Source organism: Taurulus bubalis, assembly GCF_910589615.1.
Source record: "Taurulus bubalis genome assembly, chromosome: 17".
Classification (NCBI taxonomy): domain Eukaryota; kingdom Metazoa; phylum Chordata; class Actinopteri; order Perciformes; family Cottidae; genus Taurulus; species Taurulus bubalis.
The window spans coordinates 14,643,781-14,667,687 of NC_136605.1; the positions used below are offsets into that span (position 1 = coordinate 14,643,781).

The 23,907-nt window shown below is 40.8% G+C and overlaps 3 protein-coding genes across 3 annotated transcripts in view; 1 reads left to right on the plus strand and 2 right to left on the minus strand.

Annotated features, from left to right (window-relative positions):
- Positions 1–3,277, minus strand: part of hagh (hydroxyacylglutathione hydrolase) — a 3,431-nt gene extending 154 nt beyond the window's left edge. Inside the window, exons 1-9 of the mRNA XM_079232642.1 lie at positions 3,147–3,277; positions 2,475–2,659; positions 1,936–2,000; positions 1,717–1,834; positions 1,518–1,626; positions 1,267–1,370; positions 938–1,039; positions 769–848; positions 1–640 (exon numbers count right to left, since the gene is read on the minus strand). The exon at positions 1–640 is cut by the window's left edge and continues 154 nt beyond it. Coding sequence (XP_079088768.1) covers positions 541–640; positions 769–848; positions 938–1,039; positions 1,267–1,370; positions 1,518–1,626; positions 1,717–1,834; positions 1,936–2,000; positions 2,475–2,659; positions 3,147–3,213 — 930 coding nt within the window. The 5' untranslated portion in view covers positions 3,214–3,277 and the 3' untranslated portion in view covers positions 1–540. The remainder of the gene's footprint in view (positions 641–768; positions 849–937; positions 1,040–1,266; positions 1,371–1,517; positions 1,627–1,716; positions 1,835–1,935; positions 2,001–2,474; positions 2,660–3,146) is intronic.
- Positions 3,278–3,568: 291 nt separating this feature from the next.
- fahd1 (fumarylacetoacetate hydrolase domain containing 1) lies at positions 3,569–4,643 on the plus strand. Its single transcript, XM_079233237.1, has one exon. The coding sequence runs from the start codon at positions 3,618–3,620 to the stop codon at positions 4,281–4,283; it is 666 nt and encodes a 221-aa protein (XP_079089363.1). The 5' UTR covers positions 3,569–3,617; the 3' UTR covers positions 4,284–4,643.
- A 7,313-nt stretch (positions 4,644–11,956) lies between these two features.
- LOC306750389 (heparan sulfate glucosamine 3-O-sulfotransferase 6-like) lies at positions 11,957–23,454 on the minus strand (the record flags this gene model as incomplete). The annotated part of the gene is made up of 2 exons (XM_079233804.1): positions 11,957–12,575; positions 22,940–23,454. 2 exons carry the CDS (start codon positions 23,452–23,454, stop codon positions 11,957–11,959), a joined length of 1,134 nt encoding a protein of 377 aa, XP_079089930.1.
- Positions 23,455–23,907: the final 453 nt, after the last annotated feature.

The window sequence follows — 23,907 nt, forward strand, 5'->3', positions numbered from 1 at the left end:
CTGATAATAAGGAACCAAAAATCCAAGCAAATATGAAAATAAAGCCATAAGGAAACATTCAAAAATAAAGCACTAATCTTTACAGAAAAAGAAATTATTTATCAATTTACAGAAATGTTAAATATATTAGTACATATCAAGCAGCTGCTTTTCTTGTTCATGTTTTTTTTTTAATTCTAACACTTCATGAAATTGTAGTTTTTATATTTAATATATAACAAAATATTTCAACAGATTTCAAAACTCTAAAACTCAGATTTACCAATTAACAAATTGATATATTGTTTAAAGCATTCAATTAATGACCATATATTCCTTCAAATTATCACACCAATATGATCCAAACAAACCAAATAAAAACAGTGTATAGCCATATTAAATCTGATTGTGGCAATTAAAAAAAATTGTTTCATGACAGAGTGAGTGTCGAAGATCTATTTATAGCAGCTTTGAAGATGAAATGCAGATATATTTTGTAGTGCACTAATAACAGCTTGAAGTGTTGTAAGCAGTTGTTGAGAAGCATGAATGCACTGGACATCACTCCTTGGGCACCCGGAAGACATCTTTTTCTTTCCGGAGACTTCTCATGGTTTCAATCGGGGTTGTCTGCTTTACGTGGTCTTGCACGGATTTCTCTCTGAATTAAACATCATAGAAATATTAGTAGAGCTGTAATTGGCTCTAAATAAACTACACAGACACAAACGTGTGTTGTAAATAAATAAAATATGATTAATAATTAGTATTAAATCATGCTCTACATACTTTACTCTCATAAAGGGGTTGAATGTAAATTCATCTGCCAAAGTAGAAGGAACGGTAGGTTCTCCGTTGCTGCATTTCTCCTACAGAGATGAAAAGAAACGGACGTAAAGTATTTTTCAACGGTATCAGAGGGTGATCATCTGATTGATTGGATATGACAGTCGAGTACCTTTGCCCATGCCAGCTTCTTCTGAATGACTTCATTGTCTGGTTCCACATGACGGGCAAATTTCAGATTGCTGACGGTGTACTCGTGCCCGCAGTAAACACGCTTGAAATACAAACAGAAAAGGACATTTTCAACAACCTAACTGGAAAATATATCACATGTCTCTATTTTAAATACTGCAGAACTTAATCTAATCATCTACTTTGTCTCCTCTCAATTAGATTCCATCTCAAATCTTCTGTAAATTACTTGAATTACTTCAGTGGTACGTTTAAAACTTAATTAATAACCCTTTACGCTGATAATACAGGTGAAGTTCATATATTTACCGTTTCAGGAGGCAGGCCTCCCAGAATATCTATCAGGGCTTTGTTCATCTGCTCTGCTGTACCCTCGAAGAATTTACCACAGCCAGCCACAAACAGCGTGTCTCCTGCATGGGAATAAAAACGAGTGTCATTAGGACCTTTAGAGGTCACACATGACAAAGTGCTGACTTGTTCCAGAGGTTGCATCAACACTTATTGGTCGAGCGTGACACATTTAAGATATAGGTCTGATCTAATGTGATCAGATATACCTGTGAAAACAGCTGGTGGCTCTGTGCTTTTTTCCTTTGTCACATAGTAACAGATGTGACCAGTTGTGTGACATGGTGTAAACAGGCATTTGACATTGAGGGTTCCAACCTGGAAAAGAACGACACCAGTGAGCAAATATCATCGTCATTTGAGGCTTATTATATTTGCATTGTAGAATAGACAGTTTGATGGTCTTACTTTTATATTGTTGTTGTGAGAAACTTTCTTTGTAATAGCATCAACTCTGTCATCTCCTCCATAGACCCTCAGTCCGGGCATTAGCTTTAACATCTTCTCATTTCCACCAGCATGATCCCTGAGGAAGGTGAATGGTTTTTTAGAATGCTCTCATGAATACAGAAAACAAAAAACTGGTGCACAACTGTGTGTAAAATAAGAACTCAACTTGAAGCTTACCAGTGATGATGAGTGGTCAAAACTGTTGTGAGTCTTATGCCATGCTTCCTCACAGCTTCCACAACCTGTTGAAAGCACAAAAAGGTCAAATTGAAGTCAGAAGACATTTATCAAGCAAAACTGCATTTCAATATTTGGTTCCATTTTCTCGTTTCAGTTCTGACTTTAACAACAATATTTAGAGTATCACTAATGCAACAAACATTATTATTAATACATTGTTTGACGGCATGTTTGCGACATTTTGCTGTCACTTTTTTATTTTTTTTAAATAATGTGTTAAAAGTGGCAGCCAAAGATATGTGTCATAATATTACATATACTACGTTATTAAACCGTTATTGAGGCAGTAACAGCTATAGAAGCGTTTCAATTTGGAAGCTATATAGTACAATAGTAGAGTAGATGTACAGGGTAGCATAGAATAGAAATGCCCAAGTAAAAATGCCTAAAATGTTAGAACAGTACTTGATTAACTATATTGAGTTACTTTCTGGTTATAATCTAATCCGATCTAGTATGATGTAATGCACACAGACCTTGATTGGCTCCACAGGGTCAACAATAGCTGCTTCCTTGGACTCCACATCGATCAGGAGGTACATGTAGTTGTCACTGAGTGCTGGGAGAAGTTCAACCCTCATATTTGCTTGTTCCACCAGAGAGGATTTTCTCACTGCGCTGTGAAGGAGGGCAGCTGCTTGGGCCTGGACTTCCACAGGGGCTTCATGAGAAGATACAAGTCAATATTTGACAGGCTGATATGAGGGGACTCTCTGATAGTCTTTATTCCTTTTTTTCCTGAAATATATTTTTTTTTATGACAAGCACTCTTTCCTTGGACATGTTCAGGAGCCACAGACACCAGTAAACGCAATGCGTTATACAATAGATGCGTTATACAGCAGCCATTGGCAGGACAAGTATTCACCTTTTTAAGATAACAGAAAGTAAACAACGTTAGCCTCAATGCTAACTTTTAAAATTATTACATGTATAGTTAACTCAGCTGCCGCATCGATCTAACTTGACTGTTCAAGAGAGGATGATGCAATAAAGGGCCGGTATTTGTTCAGACAGGCCAGCTGTGTTCATGTGAACGCCTTCCTCTTAAAACACAACAAAATAAAACGCAATCCGTAATTAGTTAACATGTAACACAAGCTAACACGCTCAGATAGATTAATTAATGAAGAATCGTGAGGACGTACCAATTTTGAAGGCTGTTGCAGCTCCTAGTAGAGTGCAGGCACTCCCTACGAGTGACTTGAATAACATAACAAATATATCCTTATCACAGGGGTGTAAACCCAAAAAGTTTAGTTCTGTTGTTCCGCGTCTGTTCTCGCTTCACCTTTAACCCATCAGGCTCAACCAATCGAGTCTGAGCGAGTCGATCGGCCATAAACAATTATTAATAAATATAATATTTACCCGTTTTTAAGGACGAATGTCTAGAAATACAATGTGAGGGATAATTACCATATATGTTTAGCCGCGATAAACACTTACAATATAAAATATAACAGCTTGGATTTTAGTTTTGAGTTTTATTTATGTTCTTTCTGGCTTGCCGTAGGTTAATGATTTCGCTTCAGGGACCCGGCGGTAAGGTCGGTCAAAGTTTAGTGAAACTGGTGCTGACAGCTTCGGAGCGGCTGAAACCTTCACGTTTCTCCACAATGACAGCACGAAATATTACTCGATTCTGGGAATGGGGGAGGAAGATAATCTGTGTCGGGAGAAACTATGCGGACCACGCCAAAGAGCTGAAAAATGCGATCCCCACAGAGCCCATTCTGTTCCTGAAGCCCCCCTCTGCATACGTGAAAGAGGGCTCTTCCATCCTGGTGCCCCGGTACTCCAGCGACCTGCACCATGAAGTGGAGTTAGGGGTGGTCATCGGGAAAGGGGGCACGGCCATACCACAGGCCGCCGCTATGGAGCACGTCGCCGGCTATGCGCTGTGCTTGGACATGACAGCCCGGGACGTCCAGGACGTTTGCAAGGCCAAGGGTCTTCCCTGGACCCAGGCTAAAGCGTTCAACACCTCCTGCCCCATCAGCGAGTTCATCCCCAAAGAGCGCATCCCCGACCCGGGCAATGTGAAGCTGTGGCTGAAGGTGAACGACCAGCTGCGGCAGAACGGCTGCACCTCCCAGATGATTTTCTCCATCCCCTTTCTCATCAGCTACATCAGCGAGTTCATCACCCTGGAGGAAGGGGATCTCATCCTGACGGGGACCCCGAAAGGAGTCTCCGCCGTGCAGGAGCACGATGAGCTGCAGGCGGGGATCGAGGACGTGGTCACCATGAGCTTCAGGGTGGGCAGACAAGACAAGAAGTGAAAACAAAAGACACAAATGAGGCGAAAGAAAAATACTCCGACTCGTGAAGAGATTGTGTTCTTGCTTGGAGGGTTGAATCTTAATTGGTTTAAATATATTTGCAAATACTATGTGGGCCAGCAGGTGGCGTTCTCGAGCCGTCAACACCTTATTTCTGACGCTGCCTTGTCAAATGTATGAGAAAACTAAGAAAAAAGAGTTTGGTTACATTGATTGTTCTCATGAGTGAACTTTCGATCTGTTTGACTGTTTTCTACTTAAACCAGGGATGTGAAAAATAATTCAGCACCCCTTGTCGCAGTCTTTGTTTCCCATCATCAGTGGTGGGAAGAAGTATTCAGAACTTTTATTCAAATAAAAGATGCAATAATATGTTGTCAACATATTTTCTGAAAATGCAATTTGAAGGATTGATGTATCAGCAAAATAATAGTTTTAATTATTGGAGACAGAATGACCACTGTCAGTGTTGTATTATGTAACATTATTAGATTATTATTATTATTATTATTATTAATGCATTAAGTGTAAAAATCATTATGACGTAGCTGGTCAAGGTGGAGCTAACTTTTGGTATCAAAAGTAAAAATTACTCACCTATTTGAGAATAGTATTCTAATTATTGATGCATTAATGTGTACATCACTTCAATGTTGCGGCCGCCAGCTGGTCAATGTGGAGTTTATTTAAACTATTTTATAAACTGATGGGTGTAGCTTATTCTATACTAGTGCATCAGTTTTAATTGATTATGTTTTATATACATAATCTGAATCTGCAAAGTTAATAACTACAGCTGCCAAAAAAGGGTCAGAGATTAAAAGTGTAAACAGCATAAACTGGAAATACTAATGTACATGCAAGTATCATCAGTTATATCCAAATTGTAATGATAAAATTACAAGGGCATGGTCAAAATATATTGTGATTGAAGTCTAATAACAGACTGTAGAATGTTTCATACCATACTAAATCTTCACTTGCTTGTACACTTATGATATGACATATAGCATGTTTCCTTCAGTCACATTAAGCAAACTGGTATAATGTGCAGTTTCCTTCAGAGGCTTAAATGTGAATATAGTTTATCCCAGATGATTTCAAATTGAGAAAATAGTCATGTTAGCGAGGGAGTTTAGAGGACTGAGGGTTTGGCTCTGGCTTCATGTGGTTATTCGTACATTTGGAACACATTTAGCCGCTTGTTGGATTAGCTGAGATGTGTTCTCCTCAGAGAGTTTGATGGATGGACCACGTTTTAAAACATTTTTTTGTAACTGCACACTGAACCCTGTTGCCTCTTGAGTGAATGTTGTCTGGTTAGACTTCAACAATCTAACAGCCTGAACCCCGAAAAGACTCCCCTCGCCCATAACATTTAATGAAACTGGTGTTTCTGTTCATCAAGTGCAATTTTGACTTTACGGCTGCGTACCTTCACCATAACCACATTTTTCCTGGACTTAACATCTGTTCCAGGTTCAATTACAATTCTCCCACAGGCTTCTCTGTTTTCAGGATCAATCAGAGCCCCCATCAACCTGTCCCAGGCCGGTCTGCTGAAACCCGAGTCTGCGCACATCATCTTCCCACACCTGTAGGGCATGTTATCTCCAAGACTCACAGGACCCAAGCCCTGGCCCTCAGGGGACTCCGGGGTCATATGTGTCCATCATCAGAGCAGTTATGACAGATTCAATTAGATCTGGGATCTGGTAAATGTAGTCGCGGCCTGTTTCTTAGAACAGGGTTAGAGCAGGTGTCGTCTTTTATGAGATATGAATCATACTGTTCATTGTCCCCGTGTGACTGACGGTATTACTCCCTCAAAGGTTCTAACAATGGCTTCAAAGCTCGCGCTCAGCTCTGGTTTAGCGTTCACCACATGAAGCGATATGTTGTCATGGAGCGGGAGTCTGAAGGCGTATGTTGACCCTTTCAAATGAGAGGGGATTACGGGGAGACCTCAGTCTTCCCATCTAACGCTCACCGACAATGATGTCACCTGTGACGTTAAATCAAGCCAGGTGGTAAATGTGCAGCAGAGCAATTTGAGGGAATTCTCTCGTAACAAAGTACATTTTGTACCCCAGCCCAACTTGAGATATTTGCACTAAAATATTCAACAATTATTGAATAGATTGGCACAAACCTTGGCACAGGCGTTCAGGATTTGATTCTCAGATGATAAATCCTAATGACTTTAAGTATCCCCATATTTTTTTTAATCTGGGGACACGATGAAGTTGACATGTTGCTTCAAGTGAAATGTTTCAACCACAATTGGACAGATTTAAATTAAATTTAGTAAACACATTTATGTCCCGCTTTGGATGAATTGTAATCACGCTGAAGACTCTAGCCATCAGGTCAAAATCTAAAGTTATCCTCTAATAATAATAATATGAATTATTGCTAAACTGATGGCATTTTGATGATAAGAGGTTTCATTTGAGATAGTTTCACACCTATAATGTATCACACCACATGTGACATATCAATACAGATGCGTTAAAACATCTGACAATAACCATAAGGTCATCGGTAGGGTTAGTGCAGAGGGATCTATCCTGCTGGAGGTCATCACGTCAAATCTCTGAGGTTCACACAAAAAGCCACTTGCGCATGAATATGGGCTTGAACATGTATCCACGGTTCATATGGATCCTGAAGTGTCTGAAGAAACAGGTAAAACTAAACACACAACGGTACTTAACTGCAACAATATTCCATCTTTAGATAAGTGAAAGGCATCTGAAGAGGAAAGCACCAGCTCTTGACATGAAATGTATAGAGAGTAGGTTCAACATGTGACAATGATTTACAACTTGTCAACTTGTGTGTGTGTGTGTGTGTGTGTGTGTGTGTGTGTGTGTGTGTGTGTGTGTGTGTGTGTGTGTGACCATCCTTACTCGCGTGCTGCACTGCATGTACCAGAGAGTACTGCGGTGTGTCCATTCTTAGATGAAGAAAAAAAACAGCAAACACGCACAACCACCAGAAGGGTTGAGTCAGACAGGATGTATATGACATATAAAAGACACACTCTCACATGTCCAGGAAATTGATTTTAATTCATTTTTGGAGATGCAAAAGGGCCCCTGTGTATCTATTTGTGTCTACATACTCGAATGTCCACCCAGTGCGTGCAGTGAGCGCATCTTGTCTTTAACCGACATTGGACTGGTTCTTCTGCATGTAAAGAATTACAGTCCTTTTAATTAATCAGCCTCATGCTGAATGCACAAGTGGGTGGCTGGGGATTAATAATACCATGGAGCAAGTCCAGAACCAATTTGTTATTTATTATAAGCCAAATTTAAGGGCTGTAATTCCTTTTCGTAGAATAATGAATGGGTGGGGTCTTTGGCGAATGAAAAGACATCATGCATGAAGGCCAGGTGCGAGCCTCTTTCATTCAGAGTGATTGACTGCCCATAGTGTGTTCACGTTTTGTTTGAAGATGCAGGTGGAAGGTAAAGTGGGCAGTGTACCATGACACTTGGTATAACAGCAAAACACAACATTTTTCTACCATACCGTGTGTACATTTCTCAAATTTTAAAGATGTTGTATTTTTTTTTATATAAAAATGTCTTAGCGTGAAAGGTTTCCATCAATTTAGCAATGATGCAAGCTTCTCTATAAACTTTGATTGTTGAACTTTTCCAATCAAGGCCTAATAAGCAGACTGGAGCTGCTATTTTCTTGGCTAAAATGTCAACAGAAGTATGTACTGAAATGTGTCCAGAAAAACAACGTTATAAAATCCTATTGTAAAAGCTCATAATTCCAAATCCCTAAAAAGTTTCCCAATTTCAGTTGAGCTACCATGGCCATTTCAAAATATTTCTCCCCCAAATTACTCTCTCATCAATTAAAGCTGAAGTCACAATTTAACAAGATGCTGTGAGGCCGAAACCACAAGGAAGAGAGAAAATCCGCCGAGCATTTCTTCCCCGAATCGAAAGAGACTGCGGTATGGGTGGAAAATGTGTGGAGTCCTCAATATGAACCGTCTTCATTTGTGGTTCCTTAAAGGGAAACCACTTTTACACTCTAATCCTAGTTTTATCTGTCGAAATCAGTCCCTCTTTCCTTCAACGCAGCCTTCAGAGTGCTTCATCCCTTGGGTGTTTCTGATTAGTCTGCCATGTGCCCGTTATTCCCAAATAAGAGTCACCGCTCAAAATATACATCCTCATCACGCCTAATCTCAACTGGTCACAGTGGCAAGTAACTCAATCCACATTGGGCGATTTGCACTCATGCAAACAAATCCACAATGGTAGGAATTGATGGCATGCATTAAATTGTGGGCTCAAATCTTTGGAAGCTGCATGCCAGCCGAAGCTAAACAAATTACTGTTCCCATGAGAAGGGAAGATTTTGAGTTTGCAGACCTGTAATTTGACTTTTAGTTGTTTTGCGCAATTGTAATCCAAAATATTCTGTATTTCAAACAAACACAGGGACAAACATAGTGTCTTTCTATCATCTGAGTGTTGAGTCCGACTTCTCTTGTTGACTTTAAACGGTTGCATACGGGCTTTGGCTCAGAGTGGAAAGTAAATAACCCAAAAACCTTAAAGGATGAATCATATTAATTCATTCATATTTTCTTATTGCCCTTTCTTGTACTTTAAATTAATCAGAAACACATTTTCCAAAGTTAATGCCCAGTGCAAAATGTAAAAGAAAAAAAATCGATATCATATTGTATCATTCATTATTTTGTATTTTTGCTTTGGCCATTCAACATTCCTGTTTTTGTGACACCATCTTCATGCCTCGCTTTCAGTTTCAGGGAACGTATTCTCACTCGTTCCTCCATTTTTCTTGCTCTTTCTTTTTTAACCTCAATTGGATTTCTCACATCATTACCAGTGTTTAGTGACAACCGTAGATTATGTAGAATGTCCTGCTGATTTAATGAAACTTAACGACTGGGCGAACACATACTAATGTATTTTGCAGATGGCAGAATGGGAAATCAGTTATCTTTAATGCCTGCTGCTGGGCTGGCACAGCCCAAAAAGCAGCTATCACTACGACTGGTAATAAAAGTGGGCACAGATGAAGTGAGGCAAGAGCATTTAAATTTGACCAAGGCCCACTAAAAACTAATGCCAGACATATAAAACAGAGGGGGGATGTGACAGCAATACTGGCTGTAATTAGAGGAGGCAGGATGTATGGAAAGAGCCAAAGCAATGGGTTTGTGTGCATGCAAACTTGCTTGAATACACTCACTAGCATGCTAATGCAGACAGACACTGACATTTCCACAAACAAAGCTCAATGTTAATAGTTTTGACTGACTATTTTTGGTTTGAATCATTGAATGCAAGCACTGGCCATGCATATTTCCACGCATTGTGAAAAAAAAGAAGGAACTTCTCCAGCTCAGTATACTTTGTAGATCTTGTCAAGTGGTCAGTTCCTTTTTTGGTTGTTCCACCAGAGCAGATGTTTTTTCTTCTTCATTTTTTCCCTTCCATACAGGATTGTGTACAATGAAAGAGACAAGCTCTGCTGCTAATTCTGCGCCCAGAGAGGAAGGCGGGGGACATTCTGAATGAGCTGCCCTTTTATAATTAAAGGCCACGGCAGCACGCAGGCCCTCAGACTGCACATGTGGGCTCACTGTGTGGAAGTGGCAAGCGGGAAATGCAGTGTGAGAGAGGAAGACAGGGAAGAGTGGGATTTCAGCATAAATAACGTGTGGGGGAAAGAGTGGAGAACAGCACGACATGGACGGAGAGAGTGAGACACTCGTGGCAGCACAAAGCACTAACAGGGTTACCATGGAAGAAGTGACCATTCACTAAGCGCGCCCCCCTTAGTTACTGTTTAGATAATCAAATTAACAGCCCTTTTATGGGTTTTGAAGCGTGAATGCAGTCAACAGAAATAAGAAGCTAACAAACGCTATAAATAACCTACATCAAGGTTGAATGAGCGTATTAAAAGGAGAATAATGTAAAAGAGATTTTAAGTCTACACAATACCTGATCATGCTACAGAAAACATGGAGATAAATAAACAGCGCTGTTCTTGTATTGCAGTGTAGAGCTAGTTAGTCTTAGTATTATAAGTATAAATAACACTAAAAGATCAGAGTGTAATTTTGTTCGAATCCTGCTTGACTTTTTAGCTTACAAACTTAAAACTGTATGTTTTCTTTTGACTTATAGGGACTAAGCAGTGTTTTTTGACTAACTTAAAGGTTATTTTTAAGAACCCATAACCCCATAAACTAAACTAGTTATTTCATGATGTGCTCCATTGCCTTGAGAGATTACTGTAGCTATCTTGTTAGCAGACAAGCTAAAACCTGTTCCATCCATTTCTTATGCTTTGCCTCTTCTTGTGTTTTTTAGGTTTTGCAAAAAGAATCCCCAGCATTCAAACTCCGTATGTACAACATCTCTCTCACTACTCATGCATGCACACTACTAAAGCATGTGGGGGAAAAGCCAAAGCTTGACAGGCCTGCCATGCTAGTTGCGCTTGTTAAGCGTGTTCAAAGGAAGGGTTTATCGGTGGCTAATCCTTCAACAAATAGGGATAAGAATAAGCAAAGTTTTTTTGAGGGACAAATATGTATAATTCTTTAAGCAATCTTTTTACAAACATCCTCAGTATGCTTGGATAACAGTAAAAATAAATGAAAAAGGATGGACCATTGAGCCTTCAGCTCATCGTGTCAGATACAACTTCACCTCACAACACAAAGCATCACAGTCAAAACAAAGGTTGCGTTCACACCACTATGCATTGTGTACTTTACAAATGGAAATTTAAATGGTTCAAAATAATCATAGATCAAAACAGTAATTTATTTGCAGCAAGTAACAGCCGATACAGTTGGTGCTGTCTAAGACAGTTCAAATACGTGTGGCTTTGAGAGGAGAAATATCCTCAAATACCTACAAATGGAATATGTTGATGTGTGGTTTACTATCATTGTAACAGTTAATATTTACAGATGAGGTATCATTGGTATATTAACTGCAATGTGCAGAGAAAAACCCCGTAACATTAAACTAAGATATGTAGAATTTCAAAAGACATTTGGAAACAGTAAATGTAATGAAAGTATACATGCAGTCAAAGTAACACTGCTTATAATCAATAAGACATAGTGGTTTATCATGAAGTATGACATTTTCTCCAATGTCCTGTCAATAAAAACATATTTAGTTTTAAGTCATGCCTTGTCGTGTAATAAATACATTTATCTCATATAACAAAATCTGTAACTGTTGTATTTCAAATCAACAGAAACTATAAATATCAGCTTATTTTATAAACAGAAGTAAAAAAAAAAAAGATATTCAAAGGCAATGATTTTAACTTTCCCTTTGGTACGACCTTTGCTTCTAACTTCTGTGTAGCATAAACATACAAGTAAGAAAATGGTTTAATAACTAAGCCATTAACTATGTGTGTAACTTGCATATTGCAGCACTGTGTCATGTCGCCTTCCATCCTTCAACCAAACGGTGGCAGTTCATCTGCTGCATGTCATGTTGAGTCCACTGTGGCAGAATTCAGTTTGTGGACTCTGGATTCCTCTACCCCATCCGTCCCTGAGACGATAGTCTTGTGGAGCATTAAACACTCAAACTGGCTTTTTTTTTCCTGGGCTATGACAGGGATCTCCTCTATCAGTCCCAGCCAAAGTCTTGTCCAGTCATCTGGTAGAAACGGTGGTTGAAGGGCCTGTAGAAGTCTCTGAGCCTCTGAAGGACCTCTGCAGGGATTTGGGGATGGGGTCTGCCCTTAGACTTTCCAAGGCAGCGAGGTCTGCTGCTCCCCTCCGGCTTCTTCAAGCATGGAAAACCTTTGGTCTCATTGAAGTAGAAGTGTTTGTCTGAAACGACCCTTTTCAGTCCCAGGAAGTCCTGAACTCGGCCCATCTCTCCCGCCGGATCAGACACCAGCCGCTCGCCGCTAACAAACAGAAAATGAGACAAGGGGAAGTGCTGAAGCCAGTTCTCCAGATGTTTGGCGTAAAGGCCGATGCGCACAGCGCTCCACGTGGTGTCGATCAGACCCGTGGTGGAGTTTTTTAAAGCCAGGTTCTGGAAGGATGGAAGGCCTGGGTTCTTGGACAGTGTCTGGGTGTAGTCAGATATAGCCCGTGTCACAGGATCCCTGACCACCACAATGAGTTTGGCTTGGCAGTTCATAGTGCAGACACGGCCAGGAGCCTCCTTTGTGACGAAGTAGCTGGGGGTCTTCTCCATGGTGATCTGGCCGTCCAGAGTCCGAGGCATCAGGTTCCTGACGGGAAAGGAGAAAATGGTCAGACACTGCCCTCAAAGCCATGGTGGTGCAGACTGTTTCACACTGTGATATATGATCTAAAAGCTTGATTGGTTGTGCTTCTGGTCTTCCATATATGTTGTGCTCTTCTAAAGCAGTATTTATTTTTCATTTGGGGAAACGGAACAAGTTGTAAACACAACATTGGCATATTTCCACAGCCATTTAAAGCTAGCGTATATATGGATAAAGTGGTAGCAAAGACTTGCCTATACACATCCAGCAGACACACAGCAAAGTTAACATCCATTTTAAGTTGTAAATTGAAATGTAAATCAAATAAATACCGTCTTTTTAGCTCTGATTTTGGTCTCCACCAACTCCTAAATATCTTGCTCTTTCGCTGATAAATGCTCTAAGTTCACCAGCTTGTTGTAAACTTTGTTAGGTGCTGCGCAGGTAATGTAGAGTTGCTTTATCAGAGCTTTATCAGAGCCGCTGCCTGCTACACCTGGTAACAACCCTATTGACAGCAGTAATAGTGAACCAAAAGAGTGAGTTGAGGGCCAATCCACTGAAACAATGAGCTAAAAGACACTAAAACACTCTGTGGAACTGAGGGGAACTGCAGAGTTAGGTGATAATTATCTGTGGCTCCATCACTATGAGTAACACGTTTCCTATTACACATAGACATTTCAACATTAGTGAAAAGAAAGATATTTATTAATGCAGCTTTAAAAAGACTAGTGCCCGTTGCATTATTGCTTTATATTTTCTGAAATTGCACCATTAGGGTAATGTTTTAATGTAATCCCATGTGATGTACAAAGAGACTTCAGTAAAAAGAACATTAAGAGATAACGTACACACACTATACACACTAAACATTAAAGCTTCCCAAATGCTGCGTGATTAAAGGTCCATACACTGTAGTGTGTTTATGTGCCAGGGCCTCAGACAGCCCATTTGAGCCTTGCTGTGAGGCCTGCACACCAGAACCATCCACTCACTATGAGCCTGATGAGACAAAACCACAAAGCCTCAAGAACCACTTAACAGCAATTTCCTACAGATTTCCACCCCCTCCTTTCTTCCTGCAAGAGCAAAGTCCCCCCCCTCCCTCCCCTACGGCCTCCTACAAGGACCCAAACAGACCAAACAGACCAAAGTCAGGAAGTGCAACCAGGATGGCAAGCTGCTGAGCTCAGTTAGTGTGTTAAACACATGTCTGCAATGAGGAGAGATGTTGTGAAGAATATGGCAGTGAAAAGGCCTGGTTTGAAATATACGCTCCTATATCGCAGTGATTCATTTTGCATAGTGATTTCATCTATATCAATGTAACCCAAACCAATAATCTACTGATCCATCTTTGTACATTGTTTCAACTTTTCCTCTCTACTCTACTAAATGTGCGCATCTGCTATCTCATAAACTTTCAGTGCTATCTGGCAAACAGGGATTGTGGGTAACGGGGTATTCGACAGATCTGGTGTTTGCTTGACGTTGACGGACCACGAGGCAAAATTGTGGTAGATTTGGATTTCAGAGACAAATTTTTTTGCATGCCAAAGGAAGGATGAGTTTAAAACAAACAGAAAATGAAATGTCTGCAGTTCATTTATCAACAAATCTTATTTGTTACTGGAAACAGAGAGCTTTCTTGTGGCTTCCTAAAAATAAAACAAGTAATGGAGCCTGTATGCTTTATTTGTTTCAGATTTGAAGCTTTCATAGAGTCCAAATCGTAATGACAAGAGGCCATTCAGAAATGAAGTTTACAGATGGAAGTCCAAGGGAAATTAATTTCAATTTTGGCAGTTATTCTAGCGAAATTGTCTGCGGTCAAACACTGATTTGATGATAAATAATAGTCAACTGTATGGTAATATGGTATGTATGGTAAAAAAAAAAGTAATGGTCCATTAGACTTGCTGATGTTACTAAGTGACGCTAGAGTAGCCAACATCATTTATATTTTCTTTATCTTCCATCTAAGAGAAATAAAGATATGGCAATACGTCAATGTGTGAGCGAAACAGGGTTGATGAAGCTCTGATAAAAAGTACATTAAGCAGTGATTGACAGTGTTAGCAGCAGCACCAGTCAGGTTGACTTCACTCTTCCTCTGTGGTCAAATGCAGCGCAGTAGCCACTCAACAAGCAGCAGCCTGCTCAGTCATCACAAGCGCTTAACATAGTTGAAACCCACTGAAGTTTATTTTCATTTGTAAAAGAGGTCTTAACGCAACAGTTTGACATTTTGGAAAACACACTTATTCACTTCCTGTGCAAGAGACTTAGATGCATAGAAATAGAATATTTAATTTTCAATGATTAGATGCGAAGATTGATACCACTCGCACGTCTGTAACTAACTACAGTAAATATGAAGCTCTGGAGCTCACTAATTAACGCCTTGTATCTGGTTTGTTTAGTCTGTACAAAAACAAAAGTGTAAAAGCAACATGTTGTGGTTTTAGGGGGATTGCCTGTCGGACTATTTCTTGGCTACTTCTTGCAGCCCGTTAAAAAAAAACACACATGTTGTTTTTCCAGTTAGTTTTTTTGTAAGGATTGAACAAAACAAGCTAAAGAGCTTTAAAGGTGTTGGTAGGAAGGGTTTGCATCCTTTGTACAGAGAACAGCTAGTCGTTTCCACCTGTTTCCAGTCTTTATGCTAAGCTAACTAACTAACTTGCTGTAGCTTCATACTTCATACTTAGCATACAGACAGTAGTGTCGATCTTCTCATCTAACATTCCCTATATGTCAAGCTATTCACATCAAATTTGCAAAGAGGACCACATACATAACATAAATATGGAACTGTTCGACAGTGTGGAATAAAAAGGAGCTAAGGGGAGACAAAAGGTAAAAAAAACCCTGCATTTTAAATAGTTTATAATTATTCTGCTGCAACTGTCTGTAATGTTGCTATTATGAAAAAGTATTTGTTGTCACATGTTCATGCCCATGAGTTTAAAGGAGGAAAAGGATGCCCTGTTCCTGTGTAAGTTTCAAGTTTCCCCCTATACTTAAAGTTGAGCCATTTCAATCCACTCCCCATTAAATGATCCCCCTAATAAAAGACCATTAATTGATTATTATCCCTTCTAGAAGAGCTGCAAATGGGCTGTCGCTGCCTGTCTGTCCCCTGTTTATCTGGGTCTAATCAATACGTCTGTCTCTATGACAGATTGTTCACTGTGTGTGCGTGCACTGTGGTGTGCACTGTGTGTGTTTGTGCACATATACTCATGTGAGCGCGGAGGTGTCCGTGTTTACTGATGAGAAACTGAGCACACGTCTCCCTGTCTGTCCTCTCCTCTTTCATCCATACTCCCCTCCTTGTCCTTCACTCCTTCACATATGTGTCACTTTGGTAATTGACCATAAGTTGTCTTTCCATACTCATGAATAGTTAATGAATTGTGGATCCCCCCCCCCCCCCCCCCCCCCCCCTCCCGTCCTCGGGTTCCTATCTCCCTCATCACAATCTGTCTCATTATCAGAGAATCAATAAAAGCCGTTTATTTATCATAAATCTGCTCCTGTATGAGGTGTCAGGAGAAACTGTAAACAAGTGGGGGATGATTCATTTGTTGTCAGTTTTCTCATGCATTTTAATCTGTTGTTATGTTATATGTGTTTTACATATAAGGCTAACTCAGGTAAATGCCTTTCAGTAACTGTTGAGCAAAAAGAGTAACTCTGTTTTCTATTTAGCGCAGCAGTGGCCTCGCTGACTGGCCACATTAGTCTGGAACTCCCTGCTGCTTAAAGGATGTAGCACTTTTCCCCCTGAAGTGCTACACCGCTGATTACACTACTGATATGTTCTAGGCAGTCTGGATCGGAAGATTAAATACTAACCCTGGCAACAAGGATGTGGCCAAGAGACTTCCTGCCCCCGACATTATGGGTTCTCCCGCTGTATCTGCTGCAGCGCCCGGACAAAAGGCATTTCTGCGCAGAAAGCAGAGCTGATTGCAGACAAAAAGATCCACAAAAAAAATCCAATTATCATGTCATTTTCTAAGAAACAAAACCTGATCTAAATTTCCATGGGTAATTATATTTGTTTACTGGACCATCTTTGCTAAACACTGTCTTGCTGAAGGAGACTGATGCTCTGGCAGACATCTCAACGTCCAGACGCTTTTAGAAAAAAGGAAAAAATGCAAAATTAACAAGGCTGCGGAAAAAATCAAGGCAGTAAAAATGAGGAGAGCAAACAACAAACTGGAGGAAAACATTTCCCAGCAGTGCTGCTGTGCTCAGAGGGTGACAGAAGAAGCCTCTGGGCCACGGACGGCCTGTCAGGCTGACAGGATGAGTGTGGGAACCTCAGTTTACGCCGCCATGCCTGGAGGAAACATATGCTACTATTCTCCTCTGACCAGAAAAATTCAGATTAAACAGGGGGCAAATAGAGCAGTTTAAAAGAATGGTTTGACATTTGGGTAATACGCTTATTTGTTTTCTTGCTGGGAGTTAGATGAGAAGATTGATACCGTTCTCAATAGTATCGACCTTCTCATCTAACCCTCCGCGAGGAAGTGTTTAATTGTATTTCCCAAAATACCAAACCAGTGCATATATATAATCTGGTTGCACTGCAGTAAAAAAACATGCAGGTTTACATGAGACCACATCAACACGCTGCTCACACACACACACACACACACACACACACACACACACACACACACACACACACACACACACACACATAAGTTATCTTTCCGCTATGTGTTCTTTGTCGAAACAGAAACCTCACAAGTCACAAGGCCTAAAAGTGCCATAACTGCCAAAGTCGCAAAGAAACAAAAATGAACGTTGTGTAAAAACTAAACGTAGCCCGAGGAAGGGCTTGACGCTGTGCAGTATAATATAAACAATATTTCACAACAGCTAGTGACACGGTGTGTATAAGAGCTAAAGAAATACTCAACATAAACACTAAAAACCTGAAGGTAAATTTCCGGCGCTCGCAGACACCCATCAAGAGAGAGAGGAAGTGATCCCTCTGGGGAACCACATGACTGGGAGAAAGACTGTTGCCACCCACATATTTTAAATACATTGTTATCAGATGGTTTTATGGAGGTAGTGGAGGGCTTTCTCAACAGGAGGTTAGCTAAAGTGCTATACTCCCACGGAGTACAGTGTTTTACATTTTCATCTTTGGTGATTTACTACAGGATACCGTTGCTGTGGGTTTGAATGTGTGTGGGGATGAGGGAGTCCGGGGTAAATCCTGCACGTGTGTGTGTGGGCTTTTCTATAAAGAAATGAAATACTTTTTGTTGGTCAATGGATAATTAGTGACTGCATGGCATATGAACGTCCAATCATAATTAGAAGACTTAGCAGAATGTCAGTGATACTTTGCTGGGGAAATCAGTAATGGCTTCAGCATTCGGCACATGAAAGAAGCAGAGACGTTTACCAGGGGCTGTGGTGCTGACTTGGGGTATTGTTTGGACATTTTCAGTGTCAATAACAATACAATACTTTTTTTATATTGTATTTAAATAATAATAATAAAAGCTTTTTCTACTCTTTTAGATTCAATAAAAGAAGTCAGTCCAGCTCTTAAATGAATATCTTAACAAATACAGGATGGATTTACATGACATTTGGTGATTCATCTTGAGGGGGTGGTGATGAATTGTAATAACTAGTGAACCTTTAACTTTTCATCTTTCGCAGCAGTAAAAGACAGTTTTTAAGACTTGCATGCAAGGGACACAATTTGTGCCCAAAAAGTATTGATACCCAGTCCTCGTACTGGTATTAGTCTGATGCCAAACAGAACACTATGATTGCAGCTGTTTTAGTCATTTATTACAGTTATGAGAATGAAACTCAGACTTGCTCTTTAGATGTGGATCCCTTCACAACGTAATTGCTGACTATGTGTAATAAAAAGTAATTGCTTTTTAATTTCCCTGGAGTATTATCATATCTTTGTATTTTCTATTGTTACGCTAATCTGCACAACTGAGCAGGACCACCACGCATCTGAAACATTTAACTTTGGCCAACTGACACAAAGTATTTTCTTCACTCGCTAACTGCAGTCCGGAGCTTAAACAGCACGACGGAAAGAATTTACAGGCGCCCCCGAAATGCACCACAAGGCACCTCAAATTATTATAATTCCCACAATATGGGGTGTGATTGGAGGCCTATTCAAACCTTATAACGCCATCTAAACCCAACTCCATGCCAAAACCCAGCACCATTAATACACAATACAACTCAACACTACAGAGACCACTTCCTGGCCTGCTACACCAATCAGTCGTGTTCAGCCTCTATCACTTATGGCCTCCAGGCTGCACACAGAATGAGGTGTCGGGAAAATCACCCTTGCTCTGGAAAACGCTGTCCCGTGCGCATTAGAGCCCACTTTTACCATTTCAACTGTCAAGTATCTAGACTGACGTGGTAAATGTCTGACGCTGACCTCCGAGAAAAACATTGAAATAAAAGAATGCAGTGTTGAGATGACTCATAAGCTCTTAATGGAGGTAAAACAATACATTTGAGTCCATCATTACTTTAATTACAGAAAGGAAATGTAATAGTGATGTAAAAAACCATGGTGTTTTTAATATATATTAAATTGGCCATCCTCCATACTGTTGTCATATTTTGTAACAGATTCCAAAAGCTATTGAAAACGATCTGGCAGATTTAGTGGACAAGTAGGAGGTGAAGATTTTGTGGCTCATCACCTTCCTCATCTGATAAAATTGATCTAACTAACTTGATGTATATTGAGTAGCCATAAATGACCCATATGTTATCCCAAAGACCAGCATAATTCCCCTGTTGTCATCTTTTCATATCCTTATTTACAAAAATCTATATCTTTTTAAGGACCAACAGAATTTTCAGCAGCGCTGTCGTTTCTCTTTGTCCTTCTGCTGCTGCCCTTCAAGGAGTTTTACTCCATTTTAATAGCAATCCGATCAGGCATGGCCTTTGGTGTCAAGACTGTAGGTCAGCCAATTGACAAGCTTTCAAAATATCGATGGTACTTCTGGTCTGGTGTATTTTCTAAAATTGAAATGCGGAAAGGCATCGTTCAATAAATGAAATACATGGAGAATAGCTATTTGCGGTCTTGGATGTTAATTTTGATCCAAGTGAACACTGCTCATCTTTTTTTAAATAACAACTGCTTGTTCTGCTGCAAGACAACAACACCGAATGTTTCCATTTTAACGTCATCAAGGAACTGAAGATGCAACAAAACGAAAAGACAGAGTTACTCATTCCAGCCCACATCGTGGTGACAAATCTGTGAGAATCCCAACCATTGTGCCCTGAAAAGCTGAGGTCTTTCATTTTTCTGCGGTGGCTCTCAAGTCCCATATGAAACCCATCACTCCATGAAGTCCTCTTAAAGCCATAAAACAACACAGAAATTCATTAAATCTCTGCTTGATTCTGAATGCACTATTTGTGGCTTTTCCATTTCTGCAATGGGCTCAAACGCACACATGCAAAGGAGAGAAGAGGATGGAGAGACGAACTGGGTGGAAAGAGAGGGAGATCAATGGAAAACACACATGAATGATGTCTAAGTTGATCTCAGAGAAGACAATGCTGTTGGAGCAACATGCACGGGAGGGCGGAAACTGTGGACTGTCTCCAGCATTGAGATCGCCAATATCTGACAGCAACTTATGGCCATGCACGACTCTCATCCATCTGCTAGAGCCGTCTGCATTTTATGCTTATTTCTCCGTCCAAGACATATGGACGCAGACCACACAATGCACAAATTGTTGTCAGTTATATGCTAATGTGAAATCCTGTGTCTTTGGCAAAGTCTTTATTACTGAAGTGACTCGTCTACACAATGTTAAAAAATTAAATTAATTTAAATTAATGATCCAGTGATGTATTTGTGTGCTTATGTATCTTTGGATGTGACCCGGTTGACCTCAGAGCTGCAGATGAAGCGGGGGACTTCAACAAGATTAAATGTCAACGTGCAGGGTTGCTTTTCAGAACCTGTCATACAGAGCAGCCTCGTACCAAATCAGGTGAGAAAGAGTGTATGTGCGTATGTGCGTACGTGTGTGTGTGTGTGTGTGTGTGTGTGTGTGTGTGTGTGTGTGTGTGTGTGTGTGTGTGTGCGTATGTGTATGCATTGTTAGCTTCCAAATGTGACAGTGAGTTGACCTGCTGTTCTCTGACAAGGACTTGCTGGTTCCACATGGATGAGCTCTTGCTGTCACTGACACACACACACACACACACACACACACACACACACACACAGACACACACAGACACACACACACACAACTTTCAGCGGCTTCACTGTGGATCATTGCAAATGACAGCAAACATATTTTCCACAATTTTTGAGATTCAGTGACAACAAGAAAAACATCTTTCAGTGATTTCGCCCAGGATCACGTTGCTGCTGTCGCCATTGTTGTGTTAATCCCTCCAACTCTTCTCAACCTTCTCCAGCTCAGTTTACTTCTCTCCAAAATAGAAGGCAGACTATATTAAAAAATACCAGTATTTTTAGGAGACCACACCCATCAGAAATTATTTAACTGGACCATCTGCCCTGCAGTCAAACCACATCTTTATAGATGCTACTGGAAATTTGGCATCACAACTGAATTTTATTTTGCAAATTCTTCTTTTATTTTGCTTTTGGAGATATATATATATCCTTCAAACTGAAACAATTGCTTGATTAATAGTTAGATCCATTCAGTCCATTTACAGACAAACAACTAAGAAAGCAACTGATAATCATTTAATCTCTTTAATTCTGTAAATGTCAAAGTGTTGCTGGTTCCAGCTTCTCAAATTTGAAGGATTAGTTACTTTTCTTGTAAACTGAAAATCTTTGGGTTTTATGCTATAAATTAAACAAAACAAGACATTTAAATATGACAACTTGGGCTCACATTTTTAGTTGCAGCCCTTATTATGAGTGATCTTACTTTCAGGAATGTTGTTGTCGCTGCCGCGTTACAGCCCCAACCAAGCTGCAGTATTGAAGCATAAGAGCTTAACAGAGTCAGGCTAATTAAAACACACAGAATCACACATAAAACATACCATGGAAACACCAGCTCTGCCACAGGTATTTCCACATAAAGACATCCTCTACACTTAAAGAAGAGTATGGAGGAAATGGAGGCAAAGAAAGCGGTGAAGGTTGATTAAAACAGATAGAAGGATGGATTACAGCAGAGGAGAGAAGTGTAAAAGAGGAGTAATAAAGGGGGCAAAGTGCCAACCTGCATGTGTGTGTGTGTGTGTGTGAGAGGAAGCTGCGAAGTATGCTGAAATTATCAGTGCGGAAAGTGTTTCCATGTGTCCTCATGTTCTCGGTTAAAACACAGCTAAGGGGGATGAAAAAAAAAACAAGAGAAGATGACATTACGCCTTTGAGTTTCCTCTACCATCGTGCTATCAAAGTGTTTGTTTATCAGGGCTCTTCATCCTATCAACCGTAGCTCTCTGCTTATGGCACCTTTAATGCCATACAGTATGCTCAAAGCAGGTCCGCAATAATATTCTGACACTGGTGAGTGCTTGAGCTAAACTGGGATGTCCACGGGGAGCTTGTAGAACATCTGGAGATGATCCGAATCAGCTTCATCTAGACCCAAATCCTTCTTTGGGGCCTTAAGTACACCTAAATGATAGCTCCAGTCAACCTGGTCACCCCAAATCAGCTGCTGTCACTGCGACAGTAGCCAATTTTATATGCAGCATCATTGTGGCATGCAGCCAAGACCAAGTATATAAATCAGGCGTATATCCTTTAAATGAGGAAAACGTATTAGAGCAATCACTATGCTGCTTGCATGACTCCCACCCAGAACAGGGAAGCGTTGATACGGATGTCACAGAGAAGGGTATAAATGGTGTTTAGATGACTGTCAAGATGATGGACTGCTCCCCAGAGACCCCACCAGCCTTTTGATTTACAGTGCCAGCATGCAGGGAGAATATTGGCTTCATGGGTTATATGGTGATCTGAATATATCGGCCAGCCATGTGTTGTATGTCTAGTCTATTGACAGGAGACATCAGCACTTCTGCAGGTGACCCTTCACCCTGCCATACATCATCTCTGTCTGGGATGACATCTACAGCTTTATTGTAAAGAGTACAAAACGTGGCATTATGGGACAGTTGAATTTATTGTCAATCTATAATCATGTGTGCCTTTCTTTAGACTTGTAATATTACAAATATGCGATGTGTAAAAATAAAATAAAAAAGTAATTGCAACAGTCTGTCAGCTTTTAATTCGCTGCTATTATTGAGCTAAAGGGCAACCTCCGTGTGCATGTGTCTGTTTGTGAGTTGCCTACCTGTACCACTCCAGTCCTTTATCATAAAACCGGTCGAAGAAGTGCGGCTCGGCGCCGAACGCCCTCACGTCCGGGTGGATGCGGAGAAACTCCAGCAGGGCGCGGGTTCCTCCTTTCTTCACGCCGATTATAATCGCCTGCGGAAACCTCTTGGTCCCGAAAGTGTTGGACACGGGGATGCCGTTGCTCTCGGCGCTCTCCTTCGCGCTGCTCGGCATGTGGAGAGGCAGCTGCTGTCCCGGCGCGTCCACCTGCGCCGCGTCCTGGGAGACTGTGCGGTTCCGGTCATGCAGGAGACGCGGCGAGGGTCGCGGCTCGTCCAAAACTCGGCGGGGATCGTCCAGGATGTCATAGTCGGACGCTTGCTGGCTGTATAAAGTTCTCGGAGCCGAATCGCAGAATCCGGTGAGGCAGTAGAAGAAGTAGGTGAAGATCAGGACCATGGTAAAAAACACCGAGACTTTGGAGAGCACCTTGCCAAAGTTGAACCTGACTCTGCATCCACTACATCCCATGAGTTGATCTCCTGCTCGGTGCCAAAGGGCCGAAACGGGGACAGCATGCTTCTTCTTACTACATTGGTCGGAGTTTATACTGTTAAATTATCTCCCAGAACCTGTTGCGCAAAAGTGAGGCTGCACGGAGACTGGAGAGCTTCAGTGGGATGATGGTTTGGTCCAAAAATAATAATAATCATAATCTGTGTCTCTTTTGTCAGAAAAGACAGAAATGAATCCTCGTCAATGAAGAAAGTGTTTGTCATTGAACATGATTATTTGCAGTCAGATGATACTTCCAGGCTGCTGCTCCGTGCGCTCTGAGGTCTCCAGTTCTCTCATTCAAGGTTTCTCCTCTGCCTTTCCTACGCCCTTTTTTACGCGTCTCCACCCCTCCCTCCTCCATATAGATACACATGCTTCATGAGGACATATACTCCTTCATTTATATATGGCAAACACATTCAAATA